At 40.4% G+C, this 15,277-nt stretch overlaps 1 protein-coding gene across 5 annotated transcripts in view; it reads right to left on the reverse strand.

Moving 5' to 3' along the window:
- Positions 1-15,277, reverse strand: part of LOC120794355 (myoferlin-like) — a 26,688-nt gene continuing 11,411 nt past the window's right edge. For 2 of the 5 annotated variants that reach the window (XM_040135361.1, XM_040135364.1), the window contains 39 exons: positions 14,724-14,806; positions 13,974-14,098; positions 13,744-13,857; positions 13,256-13,433; positions 13,016-13,140; positions 12,801-12,910; positions 12,348-12,537; positions 11,869-12,024; positions 11,533-11,664; positions 11,116-11,279; positions 10,086-10,200; positions 9,801-9,903; positions 9,243-9,385; positions 8,825-8,995; positions 8,434-8,527; positions 8,194-8,271; positions 7,831-8,012; positions 7,409-7,567; positions 7,022-7,123; positions 6,770-6,931; positions 6,476-6,641; positions 6,298-6,374; positions 6,070-6,126; positions 5,175-5,186; positions 4,975-5,073; positions 4,708-4,836; positions 4,316-4,471; positions 4,128-4,219; positions 3,846-4,016; positions 3,582-3,730; positions 2,458-2,597; positions 2,267-2,355; positions 2,084-2,179; positions 1,728-1,869; positions 1,500-1,599; positions 1,197-1,390; positions 571-680; positions 266-413; positions 1-119 (listed from right to left, as the gene is read on the reverse strand). In XM_040135361.1, the coding sequence (XP_039991295.1) occupies positions 81-119; positions 266-413; positions 571-680; positions 1,197-1,390; positions 1,500-1,599; positions 1,728-1,869; positions 2,084-2,179; positions 2,267-2,355; positions 2,458-2,597; positions 3,582-3,730; positions 3,846-4,016; positions 4,128-4,219; positions 4,316-4,471; positions 4,708-4,836; positions 4,975-5,073; positions 5,175-5,186; positions 6,070-6,126; positions 6,298-6,374; positions 6,476-6,641; positions 6,770-6,931; positions 7,022-7,123; positions 7,409-7,567; positions 7,831-8,012; positions 8,194-8,271; positions 8,434-8,527; positions 8,825-8,995; positions 9,243-9,385; positions 9,801-9,903; positions 10,086-10,200; positions 11,116-11,279; positions 11,533-11,664; positions 11,869-12,024; positions 12,348-12,537; positions 12,801-12,910; positions 13,016-13,140; positions 13,256-13,433; positions 13,744-13,857; positions 13,974-14,098; positions 14,724-14,806 (4,852 nt within the window). In that variant the 3' untranslated portion in view covers positions 1-80. Of the gene's footprint in view, positions 120-265; positions 414-570; positions 681-1,196; positions 1,391-1,499; positions 1,600-1,727; positions 1,870-2,083; positions 2,180-2,266; positions 2,356-2,457; positions 2,598-3,581; positions 3,731-3,845; positions 4,017-4,127; positions 4,220-4,315; positions 4,472-4,707; positions 4,837-4,974; positions 5,074-5,174; positions 5,187-6,069; positions 6,127-6,297; positions 6,375-6,475; positions 6,642-6,769; positions 6,932-7,021; positions 7,124-7,408; positions 7,568-7,830; positions 8,013-8,193; positions 8,272-8,433; positions 8,528-8,824; positions 8,996-9,242; positions 9,386-9,800; positions 9,904-10,085; positions 10,201-11,115; positions 11,280-11,532; positions 11,665-11,868; positions 12,025-12,347; positions 12,538-12,800; positions 12,911-13,015; positions 13,141-13,255; positions 13,434-13,743; positions 13,858-13,973; positions 14,099-14,437; positions 14,477-14,723; positions 14,807-15,277 lie in introns of all 5 variants that reach the window. The other 3 variants (XM_040135360.1, XM_040135362.1, XM_040135363.1) reach the window with 3 other exon arrangements.

Raw genomic sequence — 15,277 nt, forward strand, 5'->3', positions numbered from 1 at the left:
GTAGTCGTGGTCAGTTAGTGTGATCCTGTACACTTTTGAATTGTCTTGTACAGCTCCACTGGTCCTCCTCCAGTGTAAAGTTATTTTAGAGGCTTTACTATCTTCATTGATATGTAGTTCTGAAAAAGGAAAAAGAACAATCAAATCACTGCTTCTCTCCAGGCCTTACTGTGTATGTAAAGCACACACCCTCAAAGCAGTGGCTTAATGACGTCAGAATATATGACCAATATTATTTGGCAGTCTACCTCTTGTCTGTCCTTACCGGTAAAGAGTACAACAGGATGGCGAGGAAGAGAAGCACTATGATGAGGATGATGAGTCCGATGAAGAGACACCTGAACCTTCTCCACAAAATGAACTTCATGGTCTTACATGGGTTGGTGAACCAGAAGAAGGACGTCTCTGGCCGTCTGGTGGTTATGGAGAATGAAAGACAGACAGTGTGCTTTTTATGCATTATAGTCTACTAAAAGCTAGAAAAAAAAATGGATGGCATAAGTTTTCAAAGGTCCAATCTGCATAATGTACAATAAGTTATGTTTCACAGTCATTCCACTGAGTTCTTACTTGGGAGGGTCCAGTTTTGGGTTCATGTTGGGTTCATCCCTGCCTTTTCCTGCAGGTCTCTCATCTGCGTCTGCTTCACTTACAATCTCCAATGTCATTTCCACTTTGCCCTACAAACACAAGACAAGCAGACTTAATGAGCATGACACAACAACAGAATAGCAATGAGGACCTCTGACGCTTTCAGAAAATTCAAAATGCAACAGAATCTATCGACAGGCTTCTGCATGTAACAGTTTATTTAGAAGTAATGAATATGGAATGCAGCATTTGATGCTAAAACTCAAGCAGGGTAATGTTCTTATTTCAGAAAAGACTATTTTCCTCTGTTCTTTTTTTCGTACTGACTTTGCAGTACTGAACAGGAAGCATGTCATTCCTATTGTTGGTTAACCTAAAACAGTTATAAGTCAACATTGTCTGATGTTATTCAACAATTCCTGCTAAGTTCCTGTAAAGTCCTGTAAAAAGTATTCAACTCAACTTCAATTTCCTTCCGACCCAACCCTGTTTTTGCTCGTTCATTTGCTCAGTAGTTCAGGTTTGAACAAGGCAGTTCACCTAAAAAAAAAAAAAAAAAAAAATGCATCCCTCTATCTCTGGGTGGACTTTCTTGTCATACTTACGGCCAGGACTCTCTTCCCATCCTGTTCAATGGAACAGGGCCACCAGCCTCTGACTGACTGTTGTGCAAACAGAGACTTGGCGTGGTCTGTCTTGTGTGGGGCTCCCATTTCCAGAACATCCATCATCGTCAGAGAACACTTCTCTGGAGTCTTCGCAGGAGCTACCAGGTTACACAAATCCAGCTCCAGTGTGCCTGGGATCACAGGGTATTATGCTACAGTTGTCAGGTTTTGTAATCTCTCTAAATAAAACATTTGAAAAAAGTAAAGTTTTCTTGGTTCACTTTAAATGAAGTGTATTACCAAGGTAATCATCCAATGAGAATTTGTCGTTATCCCATATTTGAACAATCAACTTAGGGGGAATCCTGAACTCTGTTTTGTCAAGACTCCAAAAGTTCTCCTGTTGAAAAAAGAACATGAAAAAATGTTTTAGATGAGCAATTTGAACAATACAGACCTTATTTTTCAATCTAAAATGGTCCTTATCTTATTATAAGCCAATAGGTCAATAGTCCAGACAGGCCTCACCTTCCTGGACACAAGACACAGTTGTTCAGCAGGCAGGTAGTCAAAGCTGAAGGTGAACCTCCAGTTAAAGTTACCATCTCCATCCAGAGACCTGTAGTGGACATCAGTCTTTTGCTTGTCGTCCTCCATGCCTGGCATCCAGCTGGCACAGGGAACAGGTGTGATCATTGATATTTTTAGTTTTAAGAGCATTTTAGAAATGATAATGATAACAGCATTATAAGGATAGAAAACAAACATTAATTTCAAAAGCATAAATGCAGACATAGATATAACACTAGTTTTGGCTTTAAGGCATACACAGTATATATAAAATTAATAGGCCAAAGCTAATTTGAGTGAATAATCAAGCATACCCTTTGACATAGATGTCACTCATGTGTTCCCCAGTGATGCTCGTCTCATCTAAAGTCACATCTGTGGTGTTCCAGATGACAGCACGCAGGAAATACCTGAACATTCAAACACAGTGGATGCTATAACTTACTGGCATCTAATGGGACCAGTGACGAAGTACCGAAGAGCAACACAGCACTTACTTCTTAGGCTTTCGTGGAGTGATGTCGAAGGGAGGCCCAGGTAGGCCAATGCTTTTTGGGAAAACATCCACCCACATCTGAAGCTTTCCCTAAATCAACACAATGTACAGGTTACACAGAATGGCTATGTCAAAAAGTGTAGGTGGACATGAATTGTGTAGATACAATATGTGTAAGTCATGACATCTCACCTGAGAGAGATTGGGCTGGAAGGTGCTGTAGAGAGTCCTGGTCTCCACATGTTCTGGCACAAGTCCCTGTGTTCTGAGCACATGCAGACAGAGTCGTTCTCGGGCCGGACCCAAGTGTTGATGAATTTCCTTGTTGTTCTCTGGATGCGAAACCATTTTGCACTTGTATTAGACTTGCATTATACCAGTCAAATCAGATGTGGGAAAAAGATTCAGTCAATAAATGTCAACTAGTCAAACAACTGCATTCTACTGTTGCATTAAGAGTGCAATAGCATGTTTTTGAAATGCCCTGTAGCACATGATGACCAAACTGAAGATGTGATACTATTTTTTAGCAACACCAGCTTGGTAAATTATTTTTTTGGTCCATTTTGTTCCTAACTAAAATCCATGAAATTTTTTACATGTACACGTTATCATGTTCCCCAGAGGATAAAGCCTAATGACCATGGCGATCTCCTGACTTTTCCTTTAGCGCTACAAGGTCGTCAACATTTTCTGTTTTTTAGTATATCTCCACATCTGTTGAATGAATTGCCATTACATTTGGTACAGAAAATATAAATGAATAATAATAAAATAAAAAGAAAATGAATAATAATTTTGGTGATATCCTGACTTTCCCACTATCGGCACCATCACACCAAAGTTTTAATATGTCCAGTACTTTTCTTTATTATCAAATACCAGCAAAACTAAAGACAATCGGGCTTAGCTGTACTTTGTGCTTAGCACTAATTAGCAAATGTTAGCACGCTACCACACCTAACTAAAGATGGTGAATATGGTAAATATTATACCTGCTAAACACAAATATGTTAGCATTGTCATTGTGACCTTGTTAACAAGTTGGTGTCAGCATTTAGCTTAAAGCTCCACTGTGCCAAAGTACAGCCTCACAGAGCTGCTAGCTTGACTGTAGATTAACTTAAATACCGACTTTAGTAAGATTGGTTACTAACTTGTGCTAAAGACAAAGTGTACATCACCAACAGAGGGGAAAAAAATTATGAGGAGATTGTAAATAAAACCACTGTAACTTACAATCGTTTTGGTTGTAACTATGACTCGATGAGACTCCATTACACTCATTTATTACACTCTTAAACCAATGACATTACCAAACTGAGCCAGTGTGTAGTCTTTGCCATTGAAGGTGAGTGAGGTGCCGTTGTCTTCAGTCCTGGGTTTGGATAAGCCTTTTAGACGGGCCAGGTTCTCCAAGATTTGAGATGGCTTCAGATGGTCCCTCCACTGGTTAATACCAGAACTAAGATGGCAAGAGAATTATCATGACTATTTTTTTTTTCTCCCAGGACTATTTCTGTTTTTTCCTCATTTTCCCCTCAGTCTTAAGATTACTCTTGCCCATGGAGTTTCCTTACATGCAGTATGTTTGTGGCAGGCCACAGTAGGAGTTATATCTTGACAGGAAGCGGTTCTCCAGGTCAATTACTGTCTCACCGACCTTCTCGTCACAACTCAGGAGATCATAGTCATAGACAGAGATTTTCAGGTCCTTGTCCTGGGGCAGGAAACAGGTCATCTCAAACATCCTAAACAAAACAAAAAAAGTGTTTGAGAAGGGAGAAGTGAGCTTCCCCATTTATATTATCTAGACTATATTATTTTTCCATCGTTTAAATTTGTTAATTCCTAAAATTTACCTTCCAAACACAGGGTTGATCGTGTTGGGTAAGTAATGGTCTCTGTCTTCAATCGTATTCTTTCCTAGTGATATCTTTATGTATGGATCACACTGCGCATAATAGAGAAGACAAGTTTAAGCAGCAGGTGCTGACTGGTGTGTTGAAATATGCTGCTTTTATTGCTGGTAATATAGATTAATTCTCACTTTGCCGTTATTGTCTTTGGGCTGCAGATCCATGGCCTGGACCACATAAATCCTGACTAGACACTCCTGAGGTCCACTATCAGGCAGCTGTCTGAATTGCCGGGGAGGAGGAGCAACACCTGGGTCGTCCGGCAGAGGGTACACCTTGAATGAACCCTGCAGGTACAAGTAAGCAAACAAATCAGATTTTACTCTCTGTTTTGTGAATCTTAAAAACTGGACTCAGTCCTGAGCTGAGGACTGAGCTCATTTTATTGCTTTACATACCTTTCTATAGTCTCTCCAGAAGTAAATTAAGTCAAAATATATTGGTTACTAATAAAATCTCTTGCACAATTTTTGATAGCAGGCTATCTAATCAAGTGCTAGTGTTCTGAATGGTGTCAAACTACCTTGAACTCTCCAACCACTGTGGGGTCATCATCTCCATTTTCATTCTTGCCACGTTGCAGTTTGAAGGTGTTGCAGAAATCTGTCAGCCTTTCGAACACTGGGACATCCTCCAGTTCACATTCATACAACTGAAAATGCACAGTCACATTCAAGTCACCTACAGCTACAGAAAATAAGCAACACTTAGTGATCATCACTATTTATACAGCCGTGACATAAAAACACCCAAGTGAATCAATACTGTGGCAGAAATTAGGCCAACTGACTTTGAGGGTGTCATATCCTTTCTTGAGGTAAGGGCCACATTTCTCCTGGTCTCCAGTTGAAGCATAGAATTTACTCCACCAATCAATTGTCTCTTTTTCCTGTAGATTGAATTGCATATTTTTAATATTCATATATATAATTATCTGCATTTGGTATAAGAGTCTGAAATCTCAGTCATAATTCTCTTGTAAACCCTCACCTTTTCTATATGCTTTGGAGAAAGGTGAGACAAAACAGAAAATAAGTCACTCGAACATACACATACAGCAGTAACAAATGCATAAGCACATACATACAGTATGTACAATAAGATAAAAATATTGTCAAGAAAGTCAAACAGTGAATTATGGTGAAGGAAAGGTTGATAAAGAGATCCCAGCTGCAATTTTAGGATTGACAACAAATGGGAAACAAGGGCGTAACAATAGGCAGTGCAAGGTTGGCAACTGTAATAGGGGTCCAGGCCTTTAGGGGGCTCACTAAATAACACCACCTGTCCCTTTATGTGCAACATGGCACTGGTGGTTTTGTGGTATGCTTGCCTGCCATGAGTTAGATTAGGCCTCAAATTATGACAAATGTGGATTTTTCTCCTGTCACTCAACACAGCATTGATTCTTCTGTGATCGATTTCTTGTCTGGCACTGGGATTTAATCCCTGGCCAAAACAATGTCTTCAATCTATTTGACAAGCTACGCTAACCGGCTACAGTCTGTAGCTTCAATTTAACAACCAGAAAGCTAATAAGCCTCCTTTACAAAATGTCACTTTTACTTTAAGCAGAATAATGAAATTCAATAGCAAAATCAACTTCCATGTGCGTGAGCTGCCTGAGGGCCTAATTTGTTCCCATTTACATGTTATGCCCTTGCTTTGAAAAAATGTGCTCATTTCAAGTAGTGCCAATTAAATTAAGTACAAATGCAGTTAATTGTGACAATTCCCGCATACATTAATGGCATTGTGTCATTATTATGAGGCATTTGCTGAGCTTGCTGTAGCGCTGTGGATTAAGTGACCCGAGCCTTCTAGTCTTATTGGTACACAGCCTTGTGAATTAGAAAGCTAGAATACTGTAGGTAATCATACATACAAAGTGGGAGGTAGGAGAAGCCATTTTGTTGACAGCAGCTGACATGCTGTACATGAACTGTAATCCAGAGTAATAAAGACTGTCAAATTTGACTAGAGAGTCAAATTCTGCACTTTTTAGTGAAGAGAGGCAACTTAATGCATTTTTAAAAAGAGTAATAAAAGTTTACTTAATAAGATCTACATACAGAATTAGTAACTGTTAGTGGCGGAAAGTGGTAGAGTGTACCTGAGCTTCTAACAGTGGTCTCGACTCCTCCATGTTAATAGACACATGTTTGGAAGGGGAAGCCATCATCAAGGCCACTGTCAATGATGAGAGAACAACAACAGAGCAAGGATTTTTGCCTCTTTAAGTTGTATCCGAATGTTCTGAGTCATTTGTATTTTTTTGTATGCCTCCTTACTTTTGGAAGACATGGCTCCCTCTGCAGTGATGACATATGGGTCACATCTGAACTCCTCCAAAGAAGTGATGGTGCACTGACCCACCACAGGCTTCCTGCCAAACGGACGGTGATCGATCACCTTCAGCACAATGGGAGGTGTGTACATCTCATCCTTTGGAAGCAGCTGGATGGAGAGTGTAGAGAAAAAGCCAGAAAAAAAAAAAAATCATATCAAACTTTTCTTCATCCCAGACACTTGCTAGCTTAATTCCCACACACACACCCCGTTAGCTTGTGTAACCCTGCCATTACCACTTTGACGAAGAGGACAGAGCCGGGGAAGTTGGGGCTCTTTTTCATGTTCTTGATGACAGCTGACTCCACCCTCTGCCCCCCACACTCCACCACCAGGCTGGGTGAAGACACTGAGGCCAGCTGGTAAGGTTTCATGTTCCTCAAACCCCATGCCAGAATCTGGACACAGAAATTCACATACAGGGGAAGATTTAGAGACATTATATTTATCATCAGTTCAGGGTGACAGCATTTAAGATAGTGTATTACCTCCACAGCAGTGAGCTGCACCACAGGTCGGATGCCCTGTGGAACCATGTAGAGGTTCTCTGCTCTCTTTGGGGGAATCAGAGGAAGATCCGACTCACCCGACTACAGAGACAAGAGAGTATGGATTACCCTTATGCTTGTTTTTTTGCAGTAATTTTAAGTTTCATCACACTGGATGACAAACTGTATGAGCATGTGAAGATGACATAACACCTCTCAACCCTTCAAAAAAAATAAAAAAAGTCATCTATAATTATCCAAGGAATGCTGTATAATGTGAGGGTATTAAGTGTTTTAAATAAGGTCACACTCACACAGGCCTGGAGAACCATAGTCTTGTTTTAAATACTGTAAAGTAGACTATTCTCCATTACTTTCATTGCAAACCTTGTCTTTAAGGATAAGTTCAGCAGCCACCAGTGCCTCCCCTGCCTTCTGTCCCTTCTGGATGATGGGATGCCACAGAAGTTTAGGCGTCTGATCCATGGCTGGATTCAATTTCACCATTGGGATGCAAACGCTACGGCCCAGCAGCTCATCCTTCCCCTATGCAGAGGATGACATGGCACAATTATATCCTAGCTAAAAATTCCAAGAATATGTATCCTAATACTTAGGAGTGCAACATTAAATAAATTCTAGAGAATTCAAATAAGGAATGTAACAAAACGGAGAGGCTTTTTTGAACAATACAGGGTCAACTTTAGGTGTAGAATATCATATTACAAATCACTTCATTGAGCACTGAAACAACATGGAGTGGTTGTATTAAATAAAAGCTTTCCCTGTGTATATGTTCCACAACCTACAACTTGATCCTTGTCGAAGAACTCCAGCACAACACCAGGGGGGTGGTTAGCAATGTTCTGGGGGTTTCCATAAATCTCCACATCATTGAAAATCAGAGTTTGGTCCCAGGTTGGGTTCAGCGTTGCTTGCAGCTTCTCTGTTGTCTTACTAACATGCAGGAAGGAGACATGTGCATAGGGATCTGTGAAGGAAACAAGTTGGTGGTTTAAACGTTATCTTTTTGCATCCAGAGTTAGCAACCACGTTTGCAATGATAGTCATCTAATTTTAAATCTAACTCTTCAAATCCATTGGCAGACTTAATACTGCTATCAGAAACTGAAGAATGTAATTATATTTTTGACCAACGAGTAAAATGTTACCAGAAAAACTATCTTTGTCCATAGATGTCAAGTTTCGTGCCTGATAGACGTAGACACGGAGATGGTACATATATGACCCTATAGAAGAGAAAGAAACAAAAAAAGGGAACAAAATCATATGTGCAAGCTGTGTATCATTGTGTACATTTACATGTTTGTCGTCTGTGTATAGCATATATTCATGCATATGTATGTAAGAGGATGTTAATTTGTACATTCATTGGTATTTGTGTCACTCACTGTCAAAGGAGCAGGACACAGTGGGTGTGTTGGCACCAAACAGCCTGGTGGTATCAACCTTCGAGCCTCTCTCTTTTTCCTCAGTGTCAACACCCTGCAGAGTTAACAAAGCAGAAATCTCAAAGCTTCTTGATGTTCATGAGTCACATGCTGCTAAATAAAAACACACCATGGCACAGTGAATTTTTTAATACATAAGTAAATATTTGACAATATTTGGTGACTTTATGAGCTCAGATCCGGTTCATGGTTTATGGCTTTGATTCCTATTTATATACGGATTAATGGTTAAACTGTATGCCTCCTCTCTGACTACTGTATATTCACAGGCCATGGTTAGGCAGGTTAGGCACCCAAACAAGTGGTCCAATACCCCCCCCTCTTTACTTACCAATGCACCCTCCAGTTGAAAGATGGCAGATGCTCCAAGGCGGTCCTCTGGTCCCATCTTCCGCCTCCAGCGTCTTCGACGAAATGTATCTGATGAACGCTCCTTCCTGTGGAACTTCCAGCCAATCAGAGAAGAGAATTCCCATCCCTCAGTGTCACCTTGATCCCGTCTCTGTGTGTAAAGATAAACATGTAGCTCAAACTTTTTATTTAAGGAAAATCTGTTATAACCATAAGTAATGCTCAATTATATACTGTAAAATAAATTTGTGGCAGAGACACTTTGACACCAGTCCCTAGCAATCTTTATAACGTAGTCAAGAGTTGTGTCATTGAAAAACAGCATCCTGTTTAAAGAGAGGTTGCATAACATGAAACTTTGAATGATGCTACATTATATAGTACTGCCCTATGCTGACCTCCACAGTTGTTCCTGCAGGGAGTGAAGCTCTCTTGCGTGGCCTAACCAGCCTTCTCCTGCGGTGGACATGGTACACCTTCTCTGCAGGGACCCAGGACCGGGGCTTGTCATCTGGAGGTATGGTCACTCCATACTCCCAGCCTGTAGTGTACATGTGCACACACACACACACACACACACACACACACACACACACACACACACACACACACACACACACACACACGCGCGCGCGCACAATCACAATATTAGTTTTCCTTTCTTTTATTATAATGTGGATACACAAACTTATGGTTTAAATTCTACCTTATGAGTTTATTTTATCATAAATATACCAATGATCTGACAAGGAGGCTATAGTGAGTCAGAGCCCTTCAAAAACATGGAGGTTAAAAAAAACAAACAAACAACCTAGAAATGTAAATATGAAACATTCAATACAGTGTACACATTTCAGTCCCATGTTGCCCTTTTGAATCGACTACATACACTTGTAGGTAAACAGCTTGAAACAAAGCTACTTTTTAGCTTTAAGTGGTTAGGTGTGTGTTTGCACCTTGTTCATCCACAGCTCTGTTGTCATCCACAGTCCACTCGTCCTCCCAGATCCAACCTGGAGGACAATCAAACTCTCCAGGGTTACAGCTCTTTTCTCCATTCTGCACAACAAAATCTCTGTTAGCTGCACACATTAATTTTGAATTTTTTTTTCTATTATTCGTGTGTTCACCCCTCTCGTTTATTAGTATAGGTTCTTGGTTCCTATTTCATTAGAGGTAATTGCGTATGATATTTAAAGCCACCCTGCACAAATTTGTGAATATAAGTCAGCTGTTCTCACCACATCGGTAAAGGGCTCGGAGGCAGCCTTCCACTCTCCACCAGGGAAACGAGTCTCATTTTGGAACACCTCATCCATGAATTCAGTGTGTCCTGCATCTGCCTCTGTTAGCAGACTGAAACACAATGTCAAAACATAAAGTATGTAGTACCTGTGTGCAAAATTTAAAAAAAAAAAAAAAAAAAACCTACTTAAGCCCACTATGAGTTTGCACTCCTCAATGCTAATATCAAAAACTACACCCTGGTACACTAATGCATGCCGCAGTTTTTGTAAGATGTCAGTGCAGTGTGGGAGAGAGGGAAAGGTTTGCATGTTTTAAGAGGGACTGTGTTTGCATGTTGGGAGCAACCCAGCTAAAAGTTCTGACTTCAATCAAGTGGTCAAGGTGCATCTTTAAAGTGTGTATTCCTCTTGATTCTCAAGGCAATTTTACTTTTCATAAACTTGTAATGGTTCACTTATATTATATAGATGGGTGACCTCTAAATGAAAAAAAAAAAAAAGTTGTCCTCTCATGCCCTTACGAAGGAATCTGCATTTGTTATGATTCTCCGCCTTATTTGGCTTTTTGCTTTATTTTGTCACCTGTCTGTACGAAGTAGATGTACAGTAGTTCATGTTCAAGAAGCACTTGCTCCCAGAAATATTGTGATGATATTGGCATGAAAAATCAAGCAATTATGCATGTAAATTTGGAGTCGGGATTGAAGTGGAGGGAGATGTTGTTCTTGAGTTGAGGACTTAGATTAAAAAGTTAATGTAAATAAATTCCAGCTCACTGGCAGACTGGTACTTGTAATTAAATCATTTCCTATGGCATGAGAGAAATGTAACCAGTAGAGAACAGTCCAAACAAATGTTTGTTCAGTGGGAAAAACACACATTCAACCAAAATAACCAAAAGTGAAGCTTCCATTAAGACAAACTAGCCTCAGTCCTAAAACCATCAAATCACAAGGTCTTCATCCTGGTCAAATGTTTTGCATTAGAGGAGAGATCCCAAATTGTCATCTCCAATTATACTCACGCTTTCTCTGGGTCAATCCCCCAGTCGCCCTCCCACTCCCATCCTCTGGGGGGCATGAAGTACTCCTGTTTCAGCTTGAGTTTGCCTGTTACATCTGAGTATTTGTGGCGCCCCACCAGTCCCGTGGTCCCCCAATTCCCAAACACCTTGGCCTGGTTCTCGTACTGTAATGCAAAGGAGGACATGTTTAGATTTAGATGCTGATTTGACTGAATAGTAAAGTGAACATTTATATCAACAATTATCAGGAACAGGAATTTCAAAGATATACTTGAGTTTAACAAATTTTTAAACGTTTTCCTGCCATACTTTGTGAATACAGACAAGTAAACATGGACAAGTTAACATAGACATAACATATACAATAATCACACTCATGCGTGTCTATGATAGTTATGCTTTTTTAGAGTAACATACCAGCTCAGCAAACACACTGAATGTTCCCTCAGAGAAGGAGTTGAACTTTTTTTCAAGTGCAGATAGACCCAGCCACATGTTGACTCTAATCTGAACCGGCACCTTTAAGCCCTTGGTCTTATCAATGGGGTACTGAGGAGAATGGGGAAAAAAAAAACAATAATGATCACATGAGCATTATAATTTCAGTGTAGTATCTTTCTGCTACACTCTTTAAATTTATTTATTTAACTGACAAACACTAAAAGCTGTTCAGACAAAATGTAATGCAAATGATGCACTACATCAATTTTTCTAATCTCTGCTTCAATTTTTTTTTCCCCTGCAGTTGTGTACCTGCAAAAAGATAGTCTGTGTCTTGCCACAGTGTTGACCACAGGCTTGCTCACTGTATGTGGAAAAAAGGATTTGGTGAGCAGGGATGCGACTGTAGGCCACTCTCTTCTCACCCCGAAGCATCCAGATGATCACATCAGGCATGCTGTTCTGGGGCTGGACACAGTGAGAATAAGAACATGGATGAAATGAACAGCATTACGGACAGTCATCTATGAAGTTATGATAAACATGTTGAACATTAATTATGATCCTGCCTGGGCCAATCAGTAAAAATGCTAATGTGTAACCTTCTATTGACTTGTTATTGTAACAGGACGTTGGACCAAAGTAAACGCAGCAGTAAGGCAGAGTGCATGACATACGTATGTACCAGTGAACACCTCTGAGCCATCGCCTCCATTCACACACAAATAATCATGACTAAAAAAAATAAAAAAATACATTCAAGTTTGAACTCTCTCTTTCTATATTTGTACCTCCTCAGCCAACATTTTAAGTTTGTCTGCCCAGGACTCTATGTCAGACAGAGTGTCTCTGATGTCCATGACATCTGTCATGCGTCTGGCTCCTTCCTTTATGGTAGTCAAAGCGCTGTCTCGCAGCTTTTTGATTTGGATGTCCAGAGATGTCAGGTTGGAGCGGCCCTCCAGCTCTGGTGTTGGGAAACTGGGGGAGAGCAGACAATATGCTATTCAGTTCAGTCAAAACAATACATAAACTGAGATTATACTAAATAATAACCCATTAAACTCTCTAATCTTTATAGGATTGCTACTTATGACCATTCACTAGTTATTCACTGAATAACTAGTGACCCTTTTTCTGACTCTCTTGGTTTCATCTGACATTTTTCTGCATACTGCACAAGATGCACAGACAACACAAATGATTTTGCAGTATTTTTCAGCAACAGTATATCCTCCATTTACCTTTCTAGGTCTTCAATCAGCTGATTGAGCAACTTCATCCACATCTCTTCTAGTTGGTTGTCAGAGACTTTTGCCAAGATGGCAGTTTTTAATGCTTCCAGGTTGGATTGCTGCAATAACAAAAAAAGAGGGGTGAGGATTACACTCCCATCTTAAACCCCTATGACAGACTCTCATGGTTGCATATCTACACACAGAGGATAGTGCAGTATTACCAGGCGGTGAGTAATATAGAGGATGATGTTGACAGAGTCCAGGCGGTGGCTGATGTCCTCCCAGAATGAAGTAACAATTACCACTGGCTTAGTATCTGCCCAGGGCAGGTAATAGTAGTGGTTACCTGGAAAAATTGCACACCAATTAAGAAATCCTCTTGACAAAAAAGCAGGTTTTACATGTGTCTTTAGTACATGAGTAGATTAAGTATCACATCAGAAAGTAGGTTTGTCACTCACCATCAAATACAGCACAGCTATACTGAGTGGTGGAGGCCAGTGGTTTGCAGGTGGTGTCCAGTTTGTTGCCATAGTTACCGATGCTGACCTCGAACTGGATTGGTTCTCCAGGTTCCTGAATCATGGAGGCGCTGTGGAAGACTGCACACAGACAGTACTTCCTCCTCCTCTGGTACTTCTGATGTAGAGAAGCAAAAAAAAAAAAAAAAAGGGTAAAAGGGAAGGGAAGTAGAAAATATTTTAACCAACTAAAATTTAGTATCTCTCCACATACAGTCGGATCATAAACAAGGCTTTTGAGGAAAAGAAAGCTAAACAAAGCAAAGACCACACCCAGACATCCAATGTCTGCAATCCATTACCAGTTACACTTCCCTAACAGGGTTTACGTCTCACCATGTCCAGAACCTTAGTGAAGTGAAGCCACACCACTGTCAAACTCCATCACACTTGTCAGGTATCACTCAGTGGATAAATAGCTACAATACCTGTGCCACCAGGATGTCGTCACTATGGATACCGTCAACTGTTTTGTCTACTTTCCCCTCTAGCTTAGTGGACAGCTCGACCAGGATCCTGCCCCTGTATGCCACTCCTTCTCCCTGTGACAACACATTGATGTGAAATATTGAAAAGATATCAAAGAGAATGTCGGGCACATACTCATAAGATACAGGAAAACTAAAACATAAGAGTCTACTCATGTCTACATCCCTACCTTGCCATAATTGAGATCCTCATAGGGGTCTTGCAGCCCGGTGAACTCTCTAGGGCTGCCATACAAGTTGACATAGCAGGGCCCAAAGACGGGTAGGAAACCCACTTCAGACTCCCCTGTGTTAGCTGGAGAGAGAAGGAAACTGAATTAACCTCCTCATGAATAGACTCAAGCTAATCAAAGCAAAGCACTAATGTTAGTATGTCAGTTTTGCTTTATGTGAGGCAGTCGTGATGGGCAGATTGAGGTGGAAACACTGAATGCTGGGAAAGCCAGTGACAGGCATTACGACAACAAAACGGTTAAACATTTAAATCCTAATACTAATGTGAAAATGGAGCACAGCACAGCTTTATTTACAATGCACACACACAGAATTAGACGTATTCAGCAAATGAACGTGCACAACATGCATTATGCATCACATCTCATGCAAAGGAGAGCAAAAAAAAGCACGGGTGAACCTTCATATGATGGTTTTTCCCCTTTTCCCGTAAATTCCTCTATGCCAGGAGAAAAAGGACAATTCAAGTACCATTTAGAAGTTAATCCAAATAGCCACATCACAGTAACAATAGCTACTGCAAAATGAATTTTTTCATACAGTAATACAACAATAAACATCTTAGGTGCAATACAAAGGCTATGAACTTCTGTACTGGGGTTTTCACAAAAGATCCAGACTTATTAGGGGATTTTATTTCCAGCCCAAAATTGATCATTTTTTCATGTTTTCTCCAAAAATAATACCTTCTATCTCTCCACCAGAGGAGGCTATCCTGGCCAAGTTCAGGTATGTGGTGCCAATAGCATCATTCCCTGTCAAACGATCCCTGCAATCAAACAGTAACTTAAGTCACACTGCATACGTACATAACACTGCATTCATGTGATTAACTGTTAAATAGCATGCAGATTTCACAATGTTGGCACACTGCTCTCCTGGTTCACTACCTCCGTGAAGGAAGTACATAGAATAGAAAAACAATCTCTCTGTCTTGTTGTTTGAATCTAAAGGTTTTATTTTTCAAAAAGGGAAAAATATCTAGTGTTGGCTCTAATATCTAGTGGTCTTTCAACACCTTCTGAGGGGCACAATGTTTTTCTAACATTTCCTCTTGCACTTATTTCCCTTCAGCCTTCCTGGACCTGAGTTATCTGACTGTTCATTTACTCAAACACACAATGATGAAAATGAGTTGAGAGACGTTGCCAACAGGATCCCAGAGCATGTTATTGAGGGGAAGGGAGGAGCCTGCACAACCTGAGTCATATGCTGCTATATTACAATGCATTGCAGCTAA

The sequence above is a fragment of the Xiphias gladius genome, chromosome 9 (assembly GCF_016859285.1).
Source record: "Xiphias gladius isolate SHS-SW01 ecotype Sanya breed wild chromosome 9, ASM1685928v1, whole genome shotgun sequence".
NCBI lineage: Eukaryota > Metazoa > Chordata > Actinopteri > Istiophoriformes > Xiphiidae > Xiphias > Xiphias gladius.